Source organism: Arctopsyche grandis, chromosome 10 (assembly GCF_051622035.1).
Source record: "Arctopsyche grandis isolate Sample6627 chromosome 10, ASM5162203v2, whole genome shotgun sequence".
NCBI lineage: Eukaryota > Metazoa > Arthropoda > Insecta > Trichoptera > Hydropsychidae > Arctopsyche > Arctopsyche grandis.
Window position 1 is genome coordinate 28,312,779 of NC_135364.1, and position 21,365 is coordinate 28,334,143.

The 21,365-nt window shown below is 38.6% G+C and overlaps 3 protein-coding genes across 5 annotated transcripts; 1 reads left to right on the forward strand and 2 right to left on the reverse strand.

The window, feature by feature from the left end:
- Positions 1–161: 161 nt before the first annotated feature.
- LOC143917969 (pyruvate dehydrogenase E1 component subunit alpha type II, mitochondrial-like) lies at positions 162–7,887 on the reverse strand. 2 transcript variants are annotated; one of them, XR_013261092.1, is made up of 9 exons: positions 7,662–7,876; positions 7,419–7,571; positions 6,677–6,845; positions 6,374–6,597; positions 4,505–4,676; positions 4,277–4,426; positions 4,027–4,202; positions 2,176–2,637; positions 162–499 (listed from the first exon to the last, which is right to left on the reverse strand). XR_013261092.1 is itself a non-coding variant. In XM_077439608.1 (8 exons), exons 1-8 carry the CDS (start codon positions 7,707–7,709, stop codon positions 320–322), a joined length of 1,272 nt encoding a protein of 423 aa, XP_077295734.1. In that variant the 5' UTR covers positions 7,710–7,887; the 3' UTR covers positions 162–319. The 2 variants fall into 2 exon arrangements, 1 of the variants encoding a protein (XP_077295734.1); XM_077439608.1 differs by lacking the exon at positions 2,176–2,637 and having other exon boundaries at positions 7,662–7,887.
- Positions 7,888–9,803: 1,916 nt separating this feature from the next.
- Positions 9,804–10,745, forward strand: LOC143917970 (splicing factor C9orf78). The gene has a single exon (XM_077439609.1). It carries the CDS (start codon positions 9,825–9,827, stop codon positions 10,743–10,745), a length of 921 nt encoding a protein of 306 aa, XP_077295735.1. The 5' UTR covers positions 9,804–9,824.
- Positions 10,746–12,364: 1,619 nt separating this feature from the next.
- Gcn5 (Gcn5 acetyltransferase) lies at positions 12,365–20,319 on the reverse strand. 2 transcript variants are annotated; one of them, XM_077439392.1, is made up of 19 exons: positions 20,145–20,319; positions 19,805–20,055; positions 19,580–19,706; positions 18,269–18,414; positions 17,966–18,196; positions 17,836–17,882; positions 17,601–17,766; positions 17,389–17,524; positions 17,096–17,185; positions 16,491–16,687; positions 16,292–16,424; positions 15,204–15,276; positions 15,025–15,100; positions 14,638–14,943; positions 14,481–14,558; positions 14,259–14,405; positions 14,085–14,175; positions 13,090–13,216; positions 12,365–13,015 (listed from the first exon to the last, which is right to left on the reverse strand). In XM_077439392.1, the coding sequence occupies exons 1-19, from the start codon at positions 20,266–20,268 to the stop codon at positions 12,949–12,951; spliced, it is 2,613 nt and encodes an 870-aa protein (XP_077295518.1). In that variant the 5' UTR covers positions 20,269–20,319; the 3' UTR covers positions 12,365–12,948. The 2 variants fall into 2 exon arrangements, with proteins under 2 accessions (XP_077295518.1, XP_077295519.1); XM_077439393.1 differs by lacking the exon at positions 17,096–17,185 and having other exon boundaries at positions 20,145–20,307.
- Between the last annotated feature and the right edge of the window lie 1,046 nt (positions 20,320–21,365).

Here is a 21,365-nt window from a genome sequence, read left to right on the forward strand (position 1 = left end):
CACTGTATTTTTCAGATCTGTTAAGTTAAATAAAAAATAAATAGAAATAATAATTTTATGATACATATGACAAATATGACACATCTTTGATACTATGCCTAATTCTATTGCATCGCATACGCATAAAAATATATATTTAATATATATTGAATATGCATGTATTTTTTCTATATAAAGTGCATTTTTAATGCTTAATTTTGTGCTACAATTACAAATTTCAATTATAATTCGTCAGTAAAATAATACTATGATATTTTATATGCAAAAAAAAATCGTCTAAATATATATGTACAGGTATGTTCATAACATTTTGATCTTATTAATTCGCTTGAGCAATGTTAGTGTGCTTGAATGGGTTGATCGGCAAGGTGCTTCGAATATTCGGCTCGGCACACGATGAGTAAACATCGGCTGATATTTCCGATAGAGGGATTTCAGGATCCGATCTTGATTTTTTCGTAGCCTCGTCGACTTCTTTTTTCACTTGAATTTCAACTTCCTGCAAATCAAAACAAACAAATGTATTACACGTAAAAAATACAGTAACTTCGATAACAATCTAAATCTCTCATAATAACGTGCATTACTGAAATAAATATGTACCGTACAATAAAACATGTAAATTATACATATACATAAAGTCACAATAAAACATTGACTAAATTTAGTACATACATACATAAATGCGATAAGGCAATCAATGACAAACGTTAAATACGTATAATATAATCCTTGCAATGTTATTTTGTTAGAAAAATGAAACATTTTATCTAAATGTTATACAAATTACACTGAGCAACAAAAAAAGTTAACGGCGCGGAGACTAATCAATATTTACTAAGCTGAACCTACTAAATTGAAATACGACAATGATTTCAGTTGGTTTTCTTTCGTTTATGAGATATGAACGTTTAAAAAATGAGCAATTTTTTTACAAATTTTTGGCTTTTGCAGTCTTCAACTAAAAAACTAGCATTGCTGTGCCAAAAGTGAGTATTGGAATCAATAGTCAGATGTTCTTACTATTACTTAAAAATACTATAACGTGGGAACATGGGACTGTCTAAGTGAATTTGTGGGTGAACAATAGTGACCCCAGATTAGTAAGTGCCTGAACAAAGGATACGCTGGGGTTCTCACAGAAGGGGGCGAGTGCGGGTAGACCTACGTGCCCAGTTAATAGACACGCCAACGGATCGGGGATGCTATGCTGGGCAACATGTCCTTTATAAGGAGGTAGACACAGTAGATCAAGTATTCTGGAGTGAGCAGTGGTTACGAGTGGACCTCTTGAATCGTTGAATAAATGCTGTGACGCAACTTTGGCCTTTCATTTGGATCCTGAACCTACCCTTAAGCAATAATACCTATAATTAATTATCTAGCGAATTTTTTTAAGTCAAAAATATGCTATTTTTACAAACCTCTTTTTTTACACATTTGTTTCTGGAGCTATTCCTTATCAATTGGGCCAGTTTTATATTTCAACTGAGAAGAATTGTAAATAGGTTTTTGAGCTCTTTTTCCTATTATGCTGTACATATTAACATTATAATAATATAATACTATGATTACTAACAAAATTAAATTAAAATTGTAAAATAGAAAATGATCAGTAGATCAGTAGCTATTCAAATAGATATAAGATGTATTGTGAACATTATTTAGTAATAATAAAAAGCATTTAAAAATCAAATATTTCAACTGACATATTTATATTTGAAATATAAAAGTGACCCAATGGATACATAACAGCTTGAGAAAAAAATGTGTAAAAAAAACATCTTTTTGACTTTTAAAAATTCATTAAATATTTAATTATACGTATTTCAAAGCAATAAAAATCACAATCAATAGAAAAAACATCTGACTATTGATTCCGATACTTACTTTTGTCACAGCAATACTATATTTTGAGATAAAGACTGCAAAAGCCAAAAATCTGTAAAAATTGCGCCAAAAAGAGGACACCAACTAAAATCATTGTCATATTCAAATTCAGTGGATCAAACTTATTAACGATTGATTAGCCTCCGCTCCAGTAAGTAAAAAACGTGATTTTTTTGTTGCTCAGTGTTATTAGTAAAAATACAAGCACATTACAACTTATACAAAAAACAAAACGCTCACTTTCAACTATGTTAGTAACACATAGTATTTAATTTATGAACTTACTCAGTTGTAGATTATATATTTAGGCAATTTTGTTTCAATTTAGAATATATTAGAATACAATATTATTCCACAAGAAAGCGTCGAAAGCCAATTAGGGTACAAAAAAAAGGTGGAAAGCCAATAAAAAAAAATTTTTTTGATAATAAAAAATAATAATAACTTATATAGCGAATTTTATCCAAATTTACATATTACAATGCGTATACCAATTATATTAGAAAAAGTGTAACATATCCGAATGTATGCTTAATGGTCTGTTCAAATGTAAAGAGAAATCTATAAATTTCGGGGTTTGGATTGATTGACGTGTTTCAACGGATTATTAGGGAGTACGTGTCTGATAAGAGGTTCGTAGCATTTCGAGTAAACGTCGGTGGACAATTCGGGCAAATCGATCTCTTTTTCGACCTTCGCCGCTTTCGTCGCATCATCGACGGTCTGTTTAGCATCCGAATCTATTTTCTGCAAAATAAATAAATCATTTACACCCTAGCTCGGCACACACCAACAGTCACATCCATCATCGGATGAAAATCTGATTTTCTATCTCATCGCAATACGTTTTGGCTACTCTTGAGCAGGGCAGGGCATTAAGAATTATCCCCCCCGCCTAAAGTGCAGTCGGGGGCTAACAATGGAGACCCCCGAATTGACCTAGCGGGACTTTCAGTGGTCGGTAACGGATTTCAGTCACTTCCCGCTAGAGTTCTCAGAACTGAGAGCGTGAAAGCGTGATACTGCGTGTCTGAGGTACCGTGAGTGCCTAAAAAATGGAGAAGTAAACGGACGTAGAAGATGCAGTGAGCGACCTGCCCATTATAAGCAGGTACTTGGCCATATCAGGGCATTCTGGAAGGAGCACTGGCTGCGCGTGGACCTCCTTAATCACCCAATAAATGCTGTGAAGCGACTTTGGCCTTTCATTTGGATCCTCCACCCACCCCTGTGCAACGATATTATAATTTGCGAAGAACGCAGGAAGTTGACTGTCAAATATCAACGACTCACGAATAAAACTTGTAAAACAGCAAACTGTCGTCAGTACAAATGGTAATTTAGAATTGTATTTTATATAAAATACCGCTGAAACATATATCTGTATATATAAATATATATCAGGGATGGATTTGCTTCACGAACTTAAATAACTTAACCAATCATATTCGAAAGAAGAAATGTCACTCTATAAGATTCTTCAACTCATTGTTGAATATAAATTAATGTCTTCAATACCGAATTTATTCATAATTATCCGTATTTTATTCATTTTTATACATAAAAAGTGCCTATTTTGAATTAACATTTTTAATTTATTTCTTTGTTTCTGTCTTAATATATTTTTCTTCAACATAAAATTTCATGAAATTTATTGTTTAAAAATTTAAGGGGGGGGGGGGAGGCCGAGACTGCTCCTGAGGCAACATTTATAATAATTATATACACAAACACTATTGAATATATAACCTGACGGTTATATGTATGGAGTTCAAAAAGTATTCTCAAGCAGAACTACATCGGTAGAGACCATCGATTTCAGTTTCTGAAGGTAACCTCAATGCTCTGGAGACTATAGAGAAAAGTGATAGTTGAATAACAGCTCAGATTTATATCTTGAAGATGAGCAGAGATCATTCTAAAAGAGTCCTTGAAAAAGTTTTGTAGTGTAGTGGCTAAAATCAAAGCATACTAAATGGAACACAATTCGAAAAGTAACAAAGCTTTACATTTTCCATGAACTGTTTGAAAACCTCCCGTACAAAAGTTCATCTCAAGCATTTTATCATAAAATTCGAAGCAAAGCTGTATGTAAATCATAATCAGCCGAAATTTCCGAAACCACTCAATATATACCTTAATATCATCGGTGGTGGCCAATCCGGCGTTTATCATTTTTTCCTTGAACGACGTGATGGGATCTCGCGTCTGTCTGACTTCTTGGATTTCGTCACGGGTCCTGTAGCTGGTACCGGGATCGGACATGGAGTGCCCCGAATACCTGTACGTGACCATCTCCATCACGATCGGGCCTGTTGAATTTGAGACTAATGAAAATCTACCGCAATATATACATAACAGATATACATATTACCATTGATAATACCTTTGCCCGACGTGCAATGGTCGATGGCGAACCTTGTGGCCTCTCGGGAAGCGATCACATCCATACCATCGACCCAGATTCCGGGAACGTAATCACCCCTGGTGTAATATGAGGTGGAAGCAGACGCTCGCTCGGCGCTGGTACCCATACCTGAAATACAATCGCAATTTCATTCAGTTCTATAGAAATGTTCATACATATTATTAGCCTATCAATAACAACACCTACCGTATCCATTATTCTCGCATACAAATATGCACGGCAGATCCCACAACTTGGCCATATTGTACACTTCGAAGATTTGACCCTGATTGGCGGCTCCGTCACCGTACAGCGCCATACACACACCACCGTTTTTCAAATATTTAGCTGCAAACGCGACTCCGACACCCAAAGGAACCTAAAAGCAACTCAAATAATTAACATAAATACTATTCAACTATCCAAACAACATATTATAAATCAGTGTTCCGCAATCAGTGGTTCGCGGACCTCTAGGGGTCTGTAGGTTTTGTTTCGGGGGTCTGCGAGTTGCCTCGCCTCATCGAAATATACAAATATAGATAAAAGTAGAAGTTAAAACGTTTTTAAAAGAGAATAAATCAACTTTGGATGATTTTTTTGAGAATGCTGATTGGGTAGCGAATCTCACTTATCTCGGTGATGTATGTATTTATTTTACTAGCCTCTTATTATTTCCATTCTGAATCGTTTGAATCTTTCTCTACAAGGTCCACGAAGTAGCGTATTTGTAATGGGTCTACGTGACGAGCCAGAATGTTAAATTACAGAAAACACAAATATCGGAAGGCAATGATCGAAAATCGAAAGATCAAAAAAAAGGGTGCGTGGTAAACGGTACATACTCACTTAATTTGCGCAAGCAGGGTACAACAGGAACACGAGGAACAGGCTTTTCCTCCCGTATTCTGCGCGCGCACATTAATACGGGAGGAAAAACCTGTTCCTCTTGTTCCTGTTGTATCCTGCTCGCGCAAATTAAGTGAGTGTGTACCATTTACCATGCTCCCTTTTTTTTTGATCTTTCGACTTAAGATCTTTCGATTTTCGATCTTTGCCTTTCGATATTTGCGTTTTCTGTAATTTAACATTCTGGCTCGTCACGGAGACCGATTTGAAATGAATGCTTTTAAGAATAAAATCAGGGCTTGAGCTGAAAGGATTAATAAAGGCATTTACGAAATGTTTCCAAATTACAATGAATTGATAAAGGATAAAAGTATAATTTTTGATAAAAAGAAGACAGATTGTTTAATTTTTTAATATGTTTAAATCCCTATGCTAAGTTGCTACACAAATTCCAATGCACTCAAAGAAGTATAGAACGTTAAATGCTTGGCATAACGAGGAAAGACAGGAAACGGGATACGTGGGTTAGAAGTATGACAAGGATATAGTGGATAGAGAAGAGATTGAAATGGCAATGGGCGGGTCACTTGGCTAGAAGAATAAACGAAAGATGGACAAAAGAAGTGCTAGAATTGTACCTGAGAGAAAATGGTAAAAGGAAGACCGCAGGGAAGATGGGTAGACGAAATTAGGAAAATGAGTGGAGTGAGATGAATGAGAGTTGCGCAAAACAGAGACTAGTGGAAGCGTGTTGGAGAGGCTTTCATCCAGCAGTGGATGGCGAATAGCTGTAGATGATGATGCTATTGTTACGTACACCGCCGAGTAAGTGCAATCGGATTAGGCCGAGTAGCATCGCAGAAACTGTGTGACCGTTATAATTGGTTTCAAGGATTATCTCCAGACTAAGTGCAAGTAGGCTAAACAATGGCCACCGAATTGGCCGCTATTGGTCCCTTCTCAGAAGTAACCGATAGCGTGGGACTGAGTGTCGTGGGAATACATATCCGGGTACATGCCTAAACAATAGGGAAGTAGCCGGACGTCGAAGACCTATCCATTATAAGGCGGTACTTCGGCGATATCAAGACATTCTGGACGGCGCACTGCCAGTGCGTGTATCTCCTGAATCAACAATGAATGCTGTGAAACGACTTTGGCCTTTTACTTGGATCCGCAATACCAAACGGGTTGCGAAACACTGTTATATATCATTAAATTTCATACCTGAGCGCCGACGATTCCATTTCCACCGTAGAAGTTGGGAGCGTACATGTGCATGGAGCCTCCTTTACCGCGGGCGCAACCAGAGCGACGACCCGTCAGCTCGGAGAGTACTCCGAGGGGCGATACCCCCATGAGATATGTCCATCCGTGTACTCGATAGGCCGATATGATTGAATCTTGGGGTCTCATCACCGAGCGCATACCCACGGCTACGGCTTCTTGACCTTGAGAATGTATTACGGTTAATTTAATCTTCGAACAATCACATCGGATCAGATTCGAGTGTTTAAACTATAATAATACCTGAATATAAGTGGCAAAATCCTCTGATGATTTTCTCTTGATATAAATTTCCGGCGGCCGTTTCGATCCTTCTGATCGTGACCATCTGTTTGTAAAGTTCCAATGCTTCACTTTTGGTCACTTTTGCACTCGTGGCCGGGCCGGAATCTAACTTGTGCAAGCGGTATGGCTGAAAGTGTTTATAAAATAGATTCTAATTATTAAATTAAACATATGTATACATACAAAGTATTGCACTTGAATATATAGAAATTCACTTGGCGGCTATCAGTTGAAGATTTATTTTGTTTTTTATATAGATAATACTATTGAAACTTACATATAATACGATAATAATAAATGATGTACTCAATGTTAAAAATCGTAGTATGTTTAGTAAAAATATATAATCTTATTATGTTTGCATTTGCAAGTTATTGTGTATCCTATCAAGTTATTATATCTTCATACTGCTAAGTTGAATAAATTGAACTGTGTTATGATAATAAAGCTAAATTTGTACATACAAATATATACACATATATTTATTGAACAATATTCATGAAATCAATTACCGATTGTGTAGACGAGATTTATACCATACAATGATAGATTTGTTATTGAACTCGAATAACGGCAAGTGGTCAATTGATTGGCGCCAATTGAACGAGCCGATGGCGATGAATGAAAAAAACAACATTATATAACGATGGAAAGAAATTGAATTGCAAACAGACACGTTAGTGAGATATGGAAGTGATACCTTGGTCTCGAAGGTGGCTTCTTGAGAGCCGGAGCCGGAGAAGAATCGTCGAGTGGCGACGGCACATGTGGCCGCACCTGCATTGGAGGTGGCTCCGATGCCAGCTATGGATGCAGAAGAAGATGCAGATGGGGCTGTGGCTGTGGCTGCAGCCTGCAAAAATCACACGTCAACTTATCGAACGTTGCACTGATGGATGTTGGTGTAGGTGTGGAGTGGAGTGAGGGGTTCAGTGAAGGTTACCTGCAGGGCTCGCGAAGCCACCGACAGCGGGAGAAGAAGCCGACTCATGACCGGTTCGGGTTCGGACGTTTAAATCACAGAGACTGTTTACACGTGCACTTGAACGTGCACTGATTCGATATTCACTGACGTTTAACGTCTGACAGCCGAAAGGACAGACAAGGTCGTCGCTCTAGCGATAATACCGCTCAGCTGTTACGACACACTTCACACCTAACCACTCTTTAAACGGCCATTAAACTATTTTATACTCATTTTCTGATATTCGTTTTGTTTTACATCTTATGTATGGAATTAGACTGTAAACGATGTGACGAATGACGATAATGAGATTTAACAAGCGCGCATGTGTATATTCGACCTTTTACGACAAGCATGAAGAAAAAAGTAAAGCCCGCGTTATGAAGAAATAGCATCTATTCTAATCTTTCTTTTTGTCGTACAGCCTTATTTAAAATGTGCGCGAGCAAGATACAAGAGGAACAAGCTGTTCCTCTTGTATAGAATTTCACCGCACGATACTGCCATAATGAATAGTTTCGACATCAAAAATAAGAAATCTGTGGGAATCTCGTCACATTCATCAAAACATTTACTGCGACGCAGAATACATACCCAAACAACACCAGTCGACCCACAGCAGCAAGCGCCGACACACAGCAGCAGAGAGTCGACATTCAGCTCCTGACCTGCCACCACTACACTACGCGGACTTGGAAGATCAACCAGCCGAACGAGCCAGCAACACACTGCCGCATCCAGAGACCTTCTGAACATAGCCGAACAACGAGCCAGCAACACACTGCCGCATCCAGAGACCTTCTGAACATAGCTGAATGCCGAGCCAGCGACACTCTGCCATATCCAGAGACTGCTGAACGACATACTTTTGCCCAAATATAATACCTTTGACAACCATAGACAAACAATAAAACTTTATTAAAACAAGCACAACAGTGTTTCGTTAGGCTGGGATACGGTCAACACACAGTACCCCGCCTACAAATCTATGACAAACTTTTGGTAAAAGTAAAAACCCTCGACAGGGTGGAGACCGCAGGTCGGAAGGGAGGCTCGGTCGACCCGCTCCATCCTGTGATTGGCTACTCTTGGCGATGCCAATAGTATTGCCGTGCCCTGAATTAGCTCGACTTTTACCTAATGAAATACTCAGACATATATTGCTTGGTTCACATATAATTTCGGACGGTTGGGCAGCGTACGGAAATATTACACATGCTTCTCTCGCCGTCCATATTAAAGATGAAGACGATGGCATAATCATCGCTCTTTTACAAACATGCAGAATGAATCTCTGGCAACGTCCCATTTGACTATTCCAGAAGAAAGAATTTATCGCTCCGAAGCTGAGAAACGAAAACAAGCTTCTTTGTACATATAATTACTATTGTAACAAGTGAACATAAATAAAGGATTCTCTTACTAACACAATCAGTGTTTTCATAGACCTTCCCACGGTACATTTACCGCCGCGGTGAATTAAGATTTGTGATTTGACATTCAAACTGTCAAAGTGAAATGAATGCAAAAGCGATTGCCAACCATCTCGGCATCTCGACGCTCTCTAGAGGTTAGAGAGCGTCAGATGAGCTGACTCTGATGAGATGCCCGCGAACTCCTCGTGAAGACCACAAACAACGGCCACGAGGGCCTTTGGCTCGAACATGTCTAGTCGATAATAAAAAAAATTTCGTAAATAAAAAGTATTTGCGAATATTTTTGTTTGTGTGACCAATTTTAAATTTTTGGGTGTGACCAGTTTTAGCGTGTGACCAGTTTTAGCGAGACGGATGATCACGAGTGACCGATCTACAGCGACCAGTTGTCCTGTGATAGGTTCACATTTGACTAGTACTCCGTTTACCAACCAAAATAATGTCCCTTCTTGTTTAAAAAACAATTTTAATTTTATAAATTATAATAATTCCCTGAAAAATATAAAGCAATTGCCCAGTTCAGCCTCAGAAGTCACAATTTTTTCAACCGTGTTACATATAATAACTATCCGCTCTCTACCAATGACTATATAGTGTTTTATTTAAAATTGACGAATGCAATAATAGATACTGGTAGAAATGCCACGGCTTGTGTACAAACACAACTGTCACTTTGACATTTAAGGTTAAATCGACTATCGACGCGATGGAGGAGACGTCAACATGCAGCGACGATTCCCAATCGGTTCCCGTCAAATTCAAACCCACAAAGAAAAAGGCACTGCGGAGAAGGCGTCAGTCATCATCAGACAGCGACGAGCCCGAAAATGAAGTCGAAACTCTTTCAAAACTCGAAGAAACCAAAGAGATACAAAGACTTCGCAAGAGGCCGAACGGAGTCAACGTTTACGGCCTCGCGATGGGAGCAAAGATATCACTGGCCGAGGAACTCACGTGCAAAGACCCCTACAAGATCAAAAGCGGAGGAATGGTCAACATGAAAGCGCTGAAGAGCGGCAAAGTGAAGCAAGTAGACGACGCATACGACACCGGCATCGGCACCCAATTCTCAGCAGAGACGAACAAACGCGACGAAGACGAGGAGATGATGAAATACATCGACGAACAACTGGCCAAAAGGAAGGGAGACAGCGACGTCAGCAAAGACACGACCGACCCCAACAAATACCTATCACCGGAGGAAGCAGCCTTGCAAGCGCTACCGGAACATCTACGACAGTCTTCCGCCAGCAAATCCGAAGAGATGTTATCCAACCAAATGCTCAGTGGTATACCGGAGGTGGATTTGGGCATTGACGCGAAGATTAAAAACATCGAGGCGACCGAGGACGCTAAACTTCGACTGTTGTGGGAGCGTAGAAACAAGCAAGAGGGACCGTCCCAATTCGTACCGACGAATATGGCCGTCAACTTTGTACAGCACAATCGATTCAACATCGACACCGATCCACCTAAAAGAAAGAGAGTGGTTAACGAGGAGAAAGCCGAAGCTAAGCCCGTCATTTCAAACGTCGAACAGTCGAATAAGAATAAAAAAGATAAAGGAGAAAGGGCCACGGACGACTACCATTATGAAAAGTTTAAAAAGCAATTCAGACGATACTAGTATAGATACTTTTCATGTCTCATAAAATATATTTAAGATTAATAATAATAATGTATCATATTTATTATAGTTGAATATATTTCATAAAAAAATAAAACAAAACACTTTAAAAATTTCATTTATTTATACAAATTTTCTCTTATATATATATATATATATACAGTATACAATGACACATTTTCAAACAACAAACAACATTTCTCATTTAACAAATTATTACACATACGTACATATAAAACTTTTGGCAAGAAATTTTGTGCGAAAACGCCAAATTTCATGATACTTTCCCTTATAACTTGTTTTCCCGCAGGGTTCAGTGATCATTGGTCACAAAGCGCTCGCCCAAAAGTCACTAAAATCTCGATAACGGAACACCAGGCAGCCGAAAAGTCCATCATACTAACGAGAACTCCAGTGCCAAATATTTTATATTCGCGATTTTCATGACAAAAATTGTCTTTTGGGCGATCGCAATGTGACTAATAATCCAATTAATATAATAGCCATATCTGTTTTATAAGCGAGGGGACTATAAACATATAAAAATGTGGGATTTAGGTTTCTAGTCTAGAAGAATACGTGTATGAATAATTAGGTTGGCATGCATGAGTTGAAGAACGGTTAAGTTGTTGTCCTGTACATGCGACGCGCGAACGATCAATCTGTTGCGGCGCTCCGCCTAGTAAACGACGACTCCAGGCAACCAGATCCTACATACAAATGTTATTAAAAAAACAACGAAAATTAAAATTAAAATTATGCATGCACGAAAAAATGGCTAGAATGTATCTCGCAAAATTCAAACCAATATATAGAAAATATTACAGTTGAACTTTTGAAAGTTGCGTTTGTTACATTATTTAAAATTCGATAGTCCAACCAAAATTTCAACAGAAAATTAATTAAAACTATATATATATATACATTTTTTGTTTGATTAAATATGATTTTTTTATACAGAAGATTTAACCATTTTATTCTCTAGTATTACAATTTTTAACCCTTTGAGCGCTGACGTCTTTTCTGTTGAAAGACCGCCAACATTTCCAACTAGAATTATTTAGAAAACCAATAGAAAGCAGGTATAAAAATTGTAGCTAATCCAAACAAACCCTAGATTACTACCGCCAAGGATTTCAGGTTTTGTAAAGGTGTGTTTAGACTCTCTAATATATCTTGCAAAAATATAAAATAAACAAAAATGCCTATTAATGAATGTATTTTACTAAAACTAGTTCCATCTTCTTCATTGTTGTTAAAATGTAATGCTCACAATCTTAATGCCAAGCCACAATCTAAAATACTCAGCAGTTAGGGATTTTTATTGGGTAATGCTGCTATGGTTATAAATTCAGAAATACCGGTGTAAACCAGTCTTTATAAACGTTGACAAATGAATGACACGGATAACACGACCCATGTTCAATGCTACCTGGAAAGGCTTAGCGGGTAGTATTCTTATTTACTTTGTAGATGCTCAAAATACAACACCTATCGGCGTTTGTCAGGCCCATGGACTTCTTGGTCAGCATTCAAAGGGTTAAACAGATTTCATCATAAAAATAATAAGTAAAGTTTTCATAGTAATTGGCTATGAATTAATAATAAAAATGAGCTTTGTCTATATTCTTGTGTATTCTAACTTTAAAAAAAGTAATTATTATGAGAATTACAAATTAATTTATCGTATTTACAATTTTTGTATGTAAAAATATTAAACTAAAATACAGTGCTATAAATAGTACATGTATATAAAGCTTGAGATCAATTTTAAACTATTACAATATCAAAAATCATCAACAGTGAATACAACATCCATACACATGTATGTATTATGTACATATTTAAAAATTACAATCTACATATCGTCAATGTTAAATTTTAGATCGGATTTCTTCCTATCAACACCAGACATGTTGCAGTAAGACTCGTCGTTCAGATTGATGGAGCCTTGAAAAGCTGAGCTTTTGATCATCGGCCTTTTGCCGGAGGTTTGGCTGATTTTCACTGAATCGGACGGTCCCGCTTTCTCCAACACTTCATACATTTTACTCCGCTCGTGATTGACGAATATTGCGAAATTCGATATGTTGCCCTCGACGCCATAGTACTGATTTGAAGGTGACGATTTTGCCGTGACGACGCTGCTCTTATTCAACTGTTTGATTTCCGACATGAAAAATTCATCGAAGTTAAACGATGATCATTTGTCCCACAGGCCGACTTCTTTCATCCGGGTTTGAAAATACTTCTCCAACGCATTCGCACACCTGAAACGATCAAAAGCGCATTGAAACACAAATCCAACGTCAAACGAGTACTTCCATTGGAAATAAATTCTCACTTATAGTATTCAGTTTCGGGAGAGTTGTACGTCCTACAGTTGGTGAAAATTCTCGTCATATCGGCGATGAATAGTCTTCTCGCTACATAATACCTCGCTTTTAAACGTTCGCCAATTGTGCGCAGATCTAAAAACAATAACAATAAATTAGTATTTTATAATACAGCTCATTTTGAGTCACCTTCGGTTCGCAGACGATATAGTTCTAATAGCTCGTGATCCAGCTGACCTACTTAACAGACCAACACAGCTGGACAGGGAAAGTAGGATTAAAAATGAACGTAGATAAGACCAAACTAATGTTCAATAGTTATTGCATGCCTGATAGCATCTCATTAGATGCTAGACCAGCAGAAGTAGAAAACAATTATGTATATTTAGGTCAAATAATTGATATGTCCGGTAGTAAATATGAAGAGATAAAGATACGTATCAAATTAGGATGGAGTGCATTTTGACGAATGAATGTTGTTTTTAAATCAAAAATGCCACTCCGCCTGAAGAGAAAGATCTTCGATCAATGCGTTTTACCAGTGATGACGTATGGATGTGAAACTTGGACACTGAACGCCAAGATGCTACACACACAAAGTCCAATGCACTCAAATAAGTATGGAACGCTGTATGCTGTCGGCATAACGAGGAAAGACAGGAAGCGGAACACGTGGGTGAGAAGTATTACAAGGGTAGTGGACATAATGGATAGAGTAAAGAGATTGAAATGGCAATAGGCGGGCCACGTGGCTAGAAGAATGGACGAAAGGTGGACAAAAGAAGTGCTTGAATGGTACCCGAGAGAATGCAAAAGGGTAAAAGGAAGACCGCAGGGAAGATGGGTAGACGAAATTAGGAAAATGTGTGGAGTGAGTTGCGCAAAACAGAGTCGAGTGGAAGCGTGTTGGAGAAGCCTTAATTCAGCAGTGGATGTTGAATGGCTGTAGATGATGATGATGATGATGAATACAACTCAAAAACGACAGACAAACTGAGCATACCCATGGGATATTTTATGTGATCGTAATAATCAGGTACTTCATTTTTATCAACCGGTTTGAGGAACGGCCAAGCAGCACTGTGGTTCTTCACCTATATAATAACAAGCACAAAATTATCATAACATAAAGTAATATTTCATATATTTTTCAAATATTTGATTATTTTTAGCGTACAGCATTGAGAGTAGAACGAAGTGCCGTCCCTAGAGTATCAGGATCTGTCGTCTCTTCGGCTAATCTTGCAACCCTCGTTTGACGAGCGGCTGCTCGCCATCCTGCCTCTCTCAAACCAGGAATAGATTCGACCGGAATACCCCGCACCTAAACAAAAAAACAAAATTTCAATCGACGACTTAACAAAAAACTAAAATTGTTAACCAAGGACGTGTTACTTACACCTTCCCGGAAACAAGTAAGACCTGGATGCTTCTTTCGCGCGTCCTTCATTCTCATATCGATCAACTTTTTAATAATCTAAAACAGAATACGACATTCAAACAATCTGTAAAATGAGTAGAATATAAAAAAAAAAACACGTGTAATATTTATGTACTTCTTTCTGTTTTCGGATTACTGCGTTGAATTGGGTGTATATTATCTTTGGGTTGAGTTCGCAATGCATCAACGTGGCCGCTTCATAGTCTTTAATGTAACCTTGATACATGGCCTGCGGCAGTTTGATCTCCTTTGAGAAACCTTGCTTTTTAAAGTAGCCGATGGCGAACTCGTCGGCGAACGTCAGAAAATGAAGAATGTTATTTCTGATGTGGTAGTCCTTTAAGTGGTTCATCAAATGCGTTCCGTAACCTTTGACCTGCTCGTTAGACGTCACCGCGCAAAATACAATCTCGCTAAAACCCTGTTGATAAAATATAAAGAAAAATAAATTACAACATCAAATATTTTAAATGATGAAATAAAATTAAGCATTTAAGCATACCTGTGTATGAAAGTTGCGGAAACAAATACCACCGATAGGTCTACCTTCTTTGATCAGTGCTAAAGTTTTGTGTTTTCTGTAAAGATTATTGAAATCAAATGAGTATATGTTCACCACCTAACGATATTGCGGAATTTTCCAACAAAGAAAAGGTCAATTTGATATCGAAGAATACTTACGGATCAAAAACTAATTGTGAAATATATTCTTTGGTCATTTCCGGCAGCTGGTGTGAAAATACATTATGAAGACCTGCAAAAAAATTCACATTATTCACACAATTACATATACGTATGTTACAGTCGAAGTGTATTTTCAGTTGTAATATACATATTCCAATTAGCGTTGTAAGTCATTCATATTCGAATACAATTCAACTAGTAAATTATATATCTAAAAAGCGCAAATATACTATCAACAATGTGCGCCAGTTGTAATATATCAGTTGAGTTTCAACAGCTCTGATGTTTTTACGAATGCTTTAGAATTCAATAACGCGTTAATATTTGCTAGGTATTACGAATAAAGTAAATGAGTATCGTATAACGATAGCTTTAAGAATGTGTTCAAAACAAAAATGTGACTTTCCAACTCAATTTACCAGTTAAAATGACATTTTCACGAAAACCTCTCTATCTTACCCGGTACCAACCGGTACAGTTGAAGTGTATTTTCAGTTTGTAGGAATATAGCACAACTTGTGCTATTCCGAATCTAAGCCAGTGATCTCATATATTTCACAACAATACACAATGGCACCTTCATCGCACCTGTACAAACATGCAGAGCTAATCTCGCCTGGAATTATCTTCGCTACTCAAGAGCAACGACCCATTCGATGAAAGAAAGATTTCAACACTCGATCGTAAAACGAACAACGTTCAGATCCTGATGTCATTATACAGAGGCAACACGTGACCTGAAGACAAAGACATCTGCACACGGCACGCATCGAACTACAATATATATAAACCGACGCAGCAGCTCCAAATGAGAGAGCGAACCGCCAGCTCACTTCTCCGAAGCTGAGCAACTAGCTCCTTCATACATACAATCAACTGAACCTAAATAAACGATCCTCTTACAAACACAATAGTGTTAGTGGTCAACACACCTCCCCGCGTCCTACAAGTTGTAATATATTTAGACCAGTAAGAATGTAATTCGCCATATGAATCAACTTACGTGGGTTAGACGGAATATATTCCAACTGAAAGATACACTTCAACTGTAACATATACATTTAATACATCATTGCTAAACACACCTATAAGCCAGAGCATCGTTTGCTTATCCACCGGTCCAGTCAAACTGTTTCCGATGACGTGGAATTCGATCAACTTCTTCGACTCCTCAACTTTCGCCGCCTCGTCTCTCGGAGCGGTGACTTGAAATAGAGCCTGCGAAGAATCAAATACGTAAATACAATCTAGTATTAAATTACATCAACTACGTCATATACGCACATCTGGTCCAGCCATGTAATTAGGATCGCTGATTGTAGCTACGATTTCAGCGACGGTATCGTCAGTCAAGTCTTCGAGAGACTCGCCAAGATCGGCGAACCGTTTGCGTTTAGCGGCACTGCTCGGCATACCGCTGCTCTCGTGAGCGACTGAAGTCGGTAAAGCGGGCCGTTTCCCGTCGTGTAATTTACCCAAACCTAAATACAAACAAGACAAATACATCAATATATAATAAAAATCAATAAATAAACACAATCTAACAAAGCACACCTACATAAAATATCGAATATATTATTACAAGTAGTCAATTTAAATGTTTACAACATAAATCAAAATAGAGATTATGTAATTTTAGTCTAGGTGTATCATTTTCAACGATTCTATCCATCATACAAAGCAGTGGCGACTCGTTGTTATGCGTCGAAGAGCTACGGCACTTCCAAGCAATTGATAATATACATACGTACCAGAATTTGTTAGTTTAAAAATGAAAAAGTGCTCGGTGATGTGTTAATTTGAGTGTGGGGGGTTCAGTTAATAGATAAGATAAATAAATACGCCCGATCGTAATGGACCGAGCTATCATATAAAAGCAAAATAAAAACCTTGGCTGAGAATTATGGTAGTGTATCCGTCCTTACTGTCTACGGGTGCAATATTAACTTTTTGAAACTCTTCAGACTTCATTCTAGAACCTAAACATGTAAAACACACAAGTTTTGTACAAAACGCTCGTTGGCATAGGAAGCCGTCTATACAATAAAGTTGTCTGTTTTTTTTTAAAGTAACAATGGCAAATAATCATGAAGAACATACAGACATGCTAACAAAGAGAATTTAGTAAATAATGAGTGATGAATTCATTCACATTTTATTAATTGAAAACGTTTAAAAATACCTTTATTGTCCAATATGGCTTGGAGATGATTCGGAGGCACCGGTTTGTAATCGGGATCCCAAATAGGAGAAGTCGAACTGAAAATCTCTTCCTCCAATAGCCCCAAGAATCGAGGAAAGTGTGTCAATACAAGTACCTGTACAAAAACAGTAACAGTTGAAAAACAGCTGATGAAAATTTGAATAAAAAAATCATATAAAATCTTCAATTACTCTCTTCTCGGGAGGCATCTTATCCTTCTCTAAATTGCACTTATCCATCAGCTGCCGGCACACCGACTTGAACACGGCCCTCAACAAGGTTCGGCCGAATACGAGCGTCGTCTCAAAGTGGGGCAAAGAATCGCAAAAGGCCGGCACGTGGCAGAATACTAACCATCTATCGACAACAAACACATTAATCTCGAGTCGCGTCTATCGTACAAATCGTACAATCGATATAACGTACCTAGTATAATTGATTTGATATGCCGAAATGTCTTCCGGATTACACACCTGTAGTCAATCGAAAACATATATTAATAGATATATATATATATATTAATCGGTGTAATATTTTGGATACCTTTGATACGTACGTTGACATTTTTTCTGGCGCTGGGCGTTTCGAAATTCCAATGATTGAAGCAGTGCAAAAACATCTTGGCCAAATCGTACATCGTCTGCCACTCTCGTTGGGCCAATTGATTGAATTTGAACAGGACAAAGTTGGTGATCGCTTTCGCTATCGACGGCCTTTCGAAAGGCGGCTGACCCAGCGGTCCTTCGATGTGTGGTTTTTCTTTAGTCAGGATGCATTTACGCAACAGCTGAAATGAAACGTTCGCACACGTTAAAGAGGAAAAATCGACGCAATCATATCGATTGTTCGATTTACGCACCTTAAAGAGGTAGTAGTACACTCTCTTAGTGTCCTGATCGTCTTCACGATGCATGCTCATGAAGATATTCTCAACGTCGACGACCATTCCGAGCAGTCTGTTCAGCTCTTGGGGTGTGCACGGCGACAAGTGAGACACGTGCCATTCTATCGATACACAACGGACGTTATTTATAATTAATAGTCTCACCTTGAATTTGCCTCAATTATCTGGTCACCTTTTTATTTATCCCATATTAATTGTATTGAGAAAGTTCAACTTAAATTTATTAAATCCTTACGCTACCTTTTTCCTACCTACATATGTATACCCATTCTACTGTTTCCAACATTTTAAAAATCCTTTCTTTTAACAATCTTTCTGTCAGGCGACGACATACTGATGCTATATTCTTCTTTAAGCTCATAAATGGTTTCCTTGATTGTTCTGATTTACTGAATAAGGTTAATTTCAGAATCCCAGTTCGATACTCTAGACGCGTTGCACTCTTTTCACTTGATCCTTTCAATACTAATTCCCAAAAATATTTTTATCTGCAGCGCGTTTATCGTATGTTTAACGGAGAGCTGAATGAGGTTGATCTGTTTGGTATTTCCCTACATCAATTCAGGTCTAACATCAAGAGAATCTTGACCGATTGATTCATTTTTTCTCCTATTCTATTTTTCCAATATTTCCATTATTTTTATACTTTAGTTTAGTTATGTAATGTGCTATTTAATCATATTATAGCTTTCATTCTTTTTCTTTTCATTTGTTTATTTTGTATTTACCTTTTTCATTTGTTTTATATTTGTAAATTTCAATTTCTTCTTATATTCTATCTTATAACCTTTTCCAAATATTTTAATACTATAGTTTAATTATGAAATGTACTACATATTTTGTCATGCCTTTATTCTTTACTTTTTAATTTGTTTTCCTTATATTTATCTTTTTCATTTTTGTAAAAATCTATTATATGTTACATATATTATTTATTTACTTTTTGTTTTTTTTTATACCTATCTCTGTACATCCTGTCTGTTGATTTTTCAATTAATAAAATAAAAAAATAAAAATAAAATAGTAAAAAAAATGAATATTTTTCTCCATTATATTGAACGTACTCATACTCGAAGTAATAATTTGTTATTCAATACCCAAGTTCCCATATGTAATTACCGATATTGATCTAAAGCATTCTTTGCATCCAAATTAGAACACAAGGCTCGTGTCCTAATTTGGACGCAGTTTCAGACGAGGCAGCAATTTAAATTAAAGTTCACTCCGTTCCAAATTTGATTCGTCTGTCGATATATAATGCAATACCTAAGTTGTGTTTGCAGTTGCGGCACGGATCCGCAAAGCTGGCCAAAGGTTGAGAGCCGTCAGCCCTCTGGTTGTTCTTGTTGGGGGCGACTGGGGTTTTCCAGCCGTTGCAATTACACTCGGGGGTCTAAAACAGACAAAACGGGGATATAATACAAGTACAGTACAGTACAGTACAGTACAGTACAGTATGTAGAAGAGAAGAGTGAAAAGGTAAGTAAGTACCTGGCAAGCGGAGTAGATGGCGAGCTTCAGAAGCTTCTTGTTGTGCGGCCAATTGTAGACCTGCTGCTTGCGCTGTTGGATCCTCTGGACGTTGGATTGGCGGGAGGCCTGGTCGCCGGCGCTGCCCGCTCCTCCGCTGCTCACCACGCCCGCCACTCCCACTCCCACTCCCACTCCCACTCCCACTCCCACTCCGACCACGCCAGCCACTTCCTCGCCGTTGCCGCTTCCGTTTCCGTTTCCGTTCATGTCTGAAAGTCAAATGAATGCAATACTAACTGTGTGGTGTGTGGAGTGTGGTGTGTGGAGTGTGTTGTGGTGTTGCAAGTGTGATACTGACTGTGGATGGCGTCCGCTTCTGAGCCGGAACCAGACCCGGAGTTGGTGGTAGAGTGGGAGTGTGGGTGGGGGTGGGGGTGGGGGTGGGGCAGAGCCCCCGGCGAATTGCTCCCACAGACACTCATCGCGAGACCACAACCGTGACCGACACGACCGCCGCACTTCGCGTCAAACGCGAGACTGGCCAGTGGCGCTACGAGCGCTTGTCAAACTGATGTCGTAACACACCCGACTCTGGCCTTGGTCCCTCTCAAAAACGAAATAGAGAAAAACGGTAAACGGACTACTAGCATAGGCGGATCCAAGGGGGGTGCCATGGGTGTGTAAGACAGGGAAGGTATGTTGACCGTATCCCGGTCTAACGAAACACATGTTGTGTAGTTTGAAAGAGGATCGTTTATTTTTGTTCAATTGGTACAATGGTTATTGTATTGTGGCAACCCCAAAGGCTGGCCGTAAACGGAGTTGTTTTCGCCCCGAAGGCGGTCAGCGCGTCACGGGAAGCTATCTCTTCCCTTCGGACCTCGCAACCGACAACACCTCTCTCGTCTCCCACACTCGCTGTACCTGAACCAATAAACATTGTTTCCCGAAGCCGAACACCGCGTTTCAATCAATCGCCTGCTCTCCATAGTATGTACGAAGAGGTTTCTTCGGAGATGTGATCTAGTTGAACTCTAGAGGCTCACTCTGCCGGTGGAGGTTGCTGCGTTGCTTTATAAACGTTTTGGGTTGAAGTGTGTCGTGTGCACATCTTTTGTTCTTGGTACTCGCGCTGCCCTAGTTATGCTGCGAGCGTGGTTTAATGGGTTCATACGCCTGGACGTAGTTCGTGGTTTTTATGGGTTCAGTGTGTTCTTCCTTTGTTTCCCAGATACGTGTATAGAAACACGTGTCGACCTTTTGACGAGGCGAGCGTGTGCCATGCGTTAATGACTTTCCTGGATATGTGTCGCAGTGACCTGATGAGATCATTTCAGTTGTACTATATGCCTACAGGTGCCATAGCCCCCCCCCCCCCCCCTTAGGATGAATTTAATTTCATATATATTGTAAATTTTTCATATTTAAATATATATTGTAACGCGACGTTCTCCCGAGTGTCCCTTCAGTTGGTAGTGGTAATAATCTTTAGGGTGGCACCAGTGACTTTACCGCGCCAACAACATACCCCTCTCGAGAAGTATCGAGAGCGACTCTCTCTACAGCCAGACGTCAGCCG

Excerpts from the sequence above, each read along its gene's own strand:
- LOC143917969 (XM_077439608.1), bottom strand. The coding sequence starts at position 7,709 with ATGAGTCGGCTTCTTCTCCCGCTGTCGGTGGCTTCGCGAGCCCTGCAG. Across the intron at positions 6,598-6,676 it reads ATTTTGCCACTTATATTCAG|GTCAAGAAGCCGTAGCCGTG; the intron begins GTATTATTATAG and ends TACATTCTCAAG. Across the intron at positions 500-4,026 it reads CCACCACCGATGATATTAAG|GAAGTTGAAATTCAAGTGAA; the intron begins GTATATATTGAG and ends TTTGATTTGCAG.
- Gcn5 (XM_077439392.1), bottom strand. The coding sequence starts at position 20,268 with ATGAGTGTCTGTGGGAGCAATTCGCCGGGGGCTCTGCCCCACCCCCAC. Across the intron at positions 17,186-17,388 it reads AGCCATATTGGACAATAAAG|GTTCTAGAATGAAGTCTGAA; the intron begins GTATTTTTAAAC and ends TTACATGTTTAG. Across the intron at positions 14,406-14,480 it reads TTACTTGTTTCCGGGAAGGT|GTGCGGGGTATTCCGGTCGA; the intron begins GTAAGTAACACG and ends TTTTTTGTTTAG.
- LOC143917970 (XM_077439609.1), top strand. The coding sequence starts at position 9,825 with ATGGAGGAGACGTCAACATGCAGCGACGATTCCCAATCGGTTCCCGTC.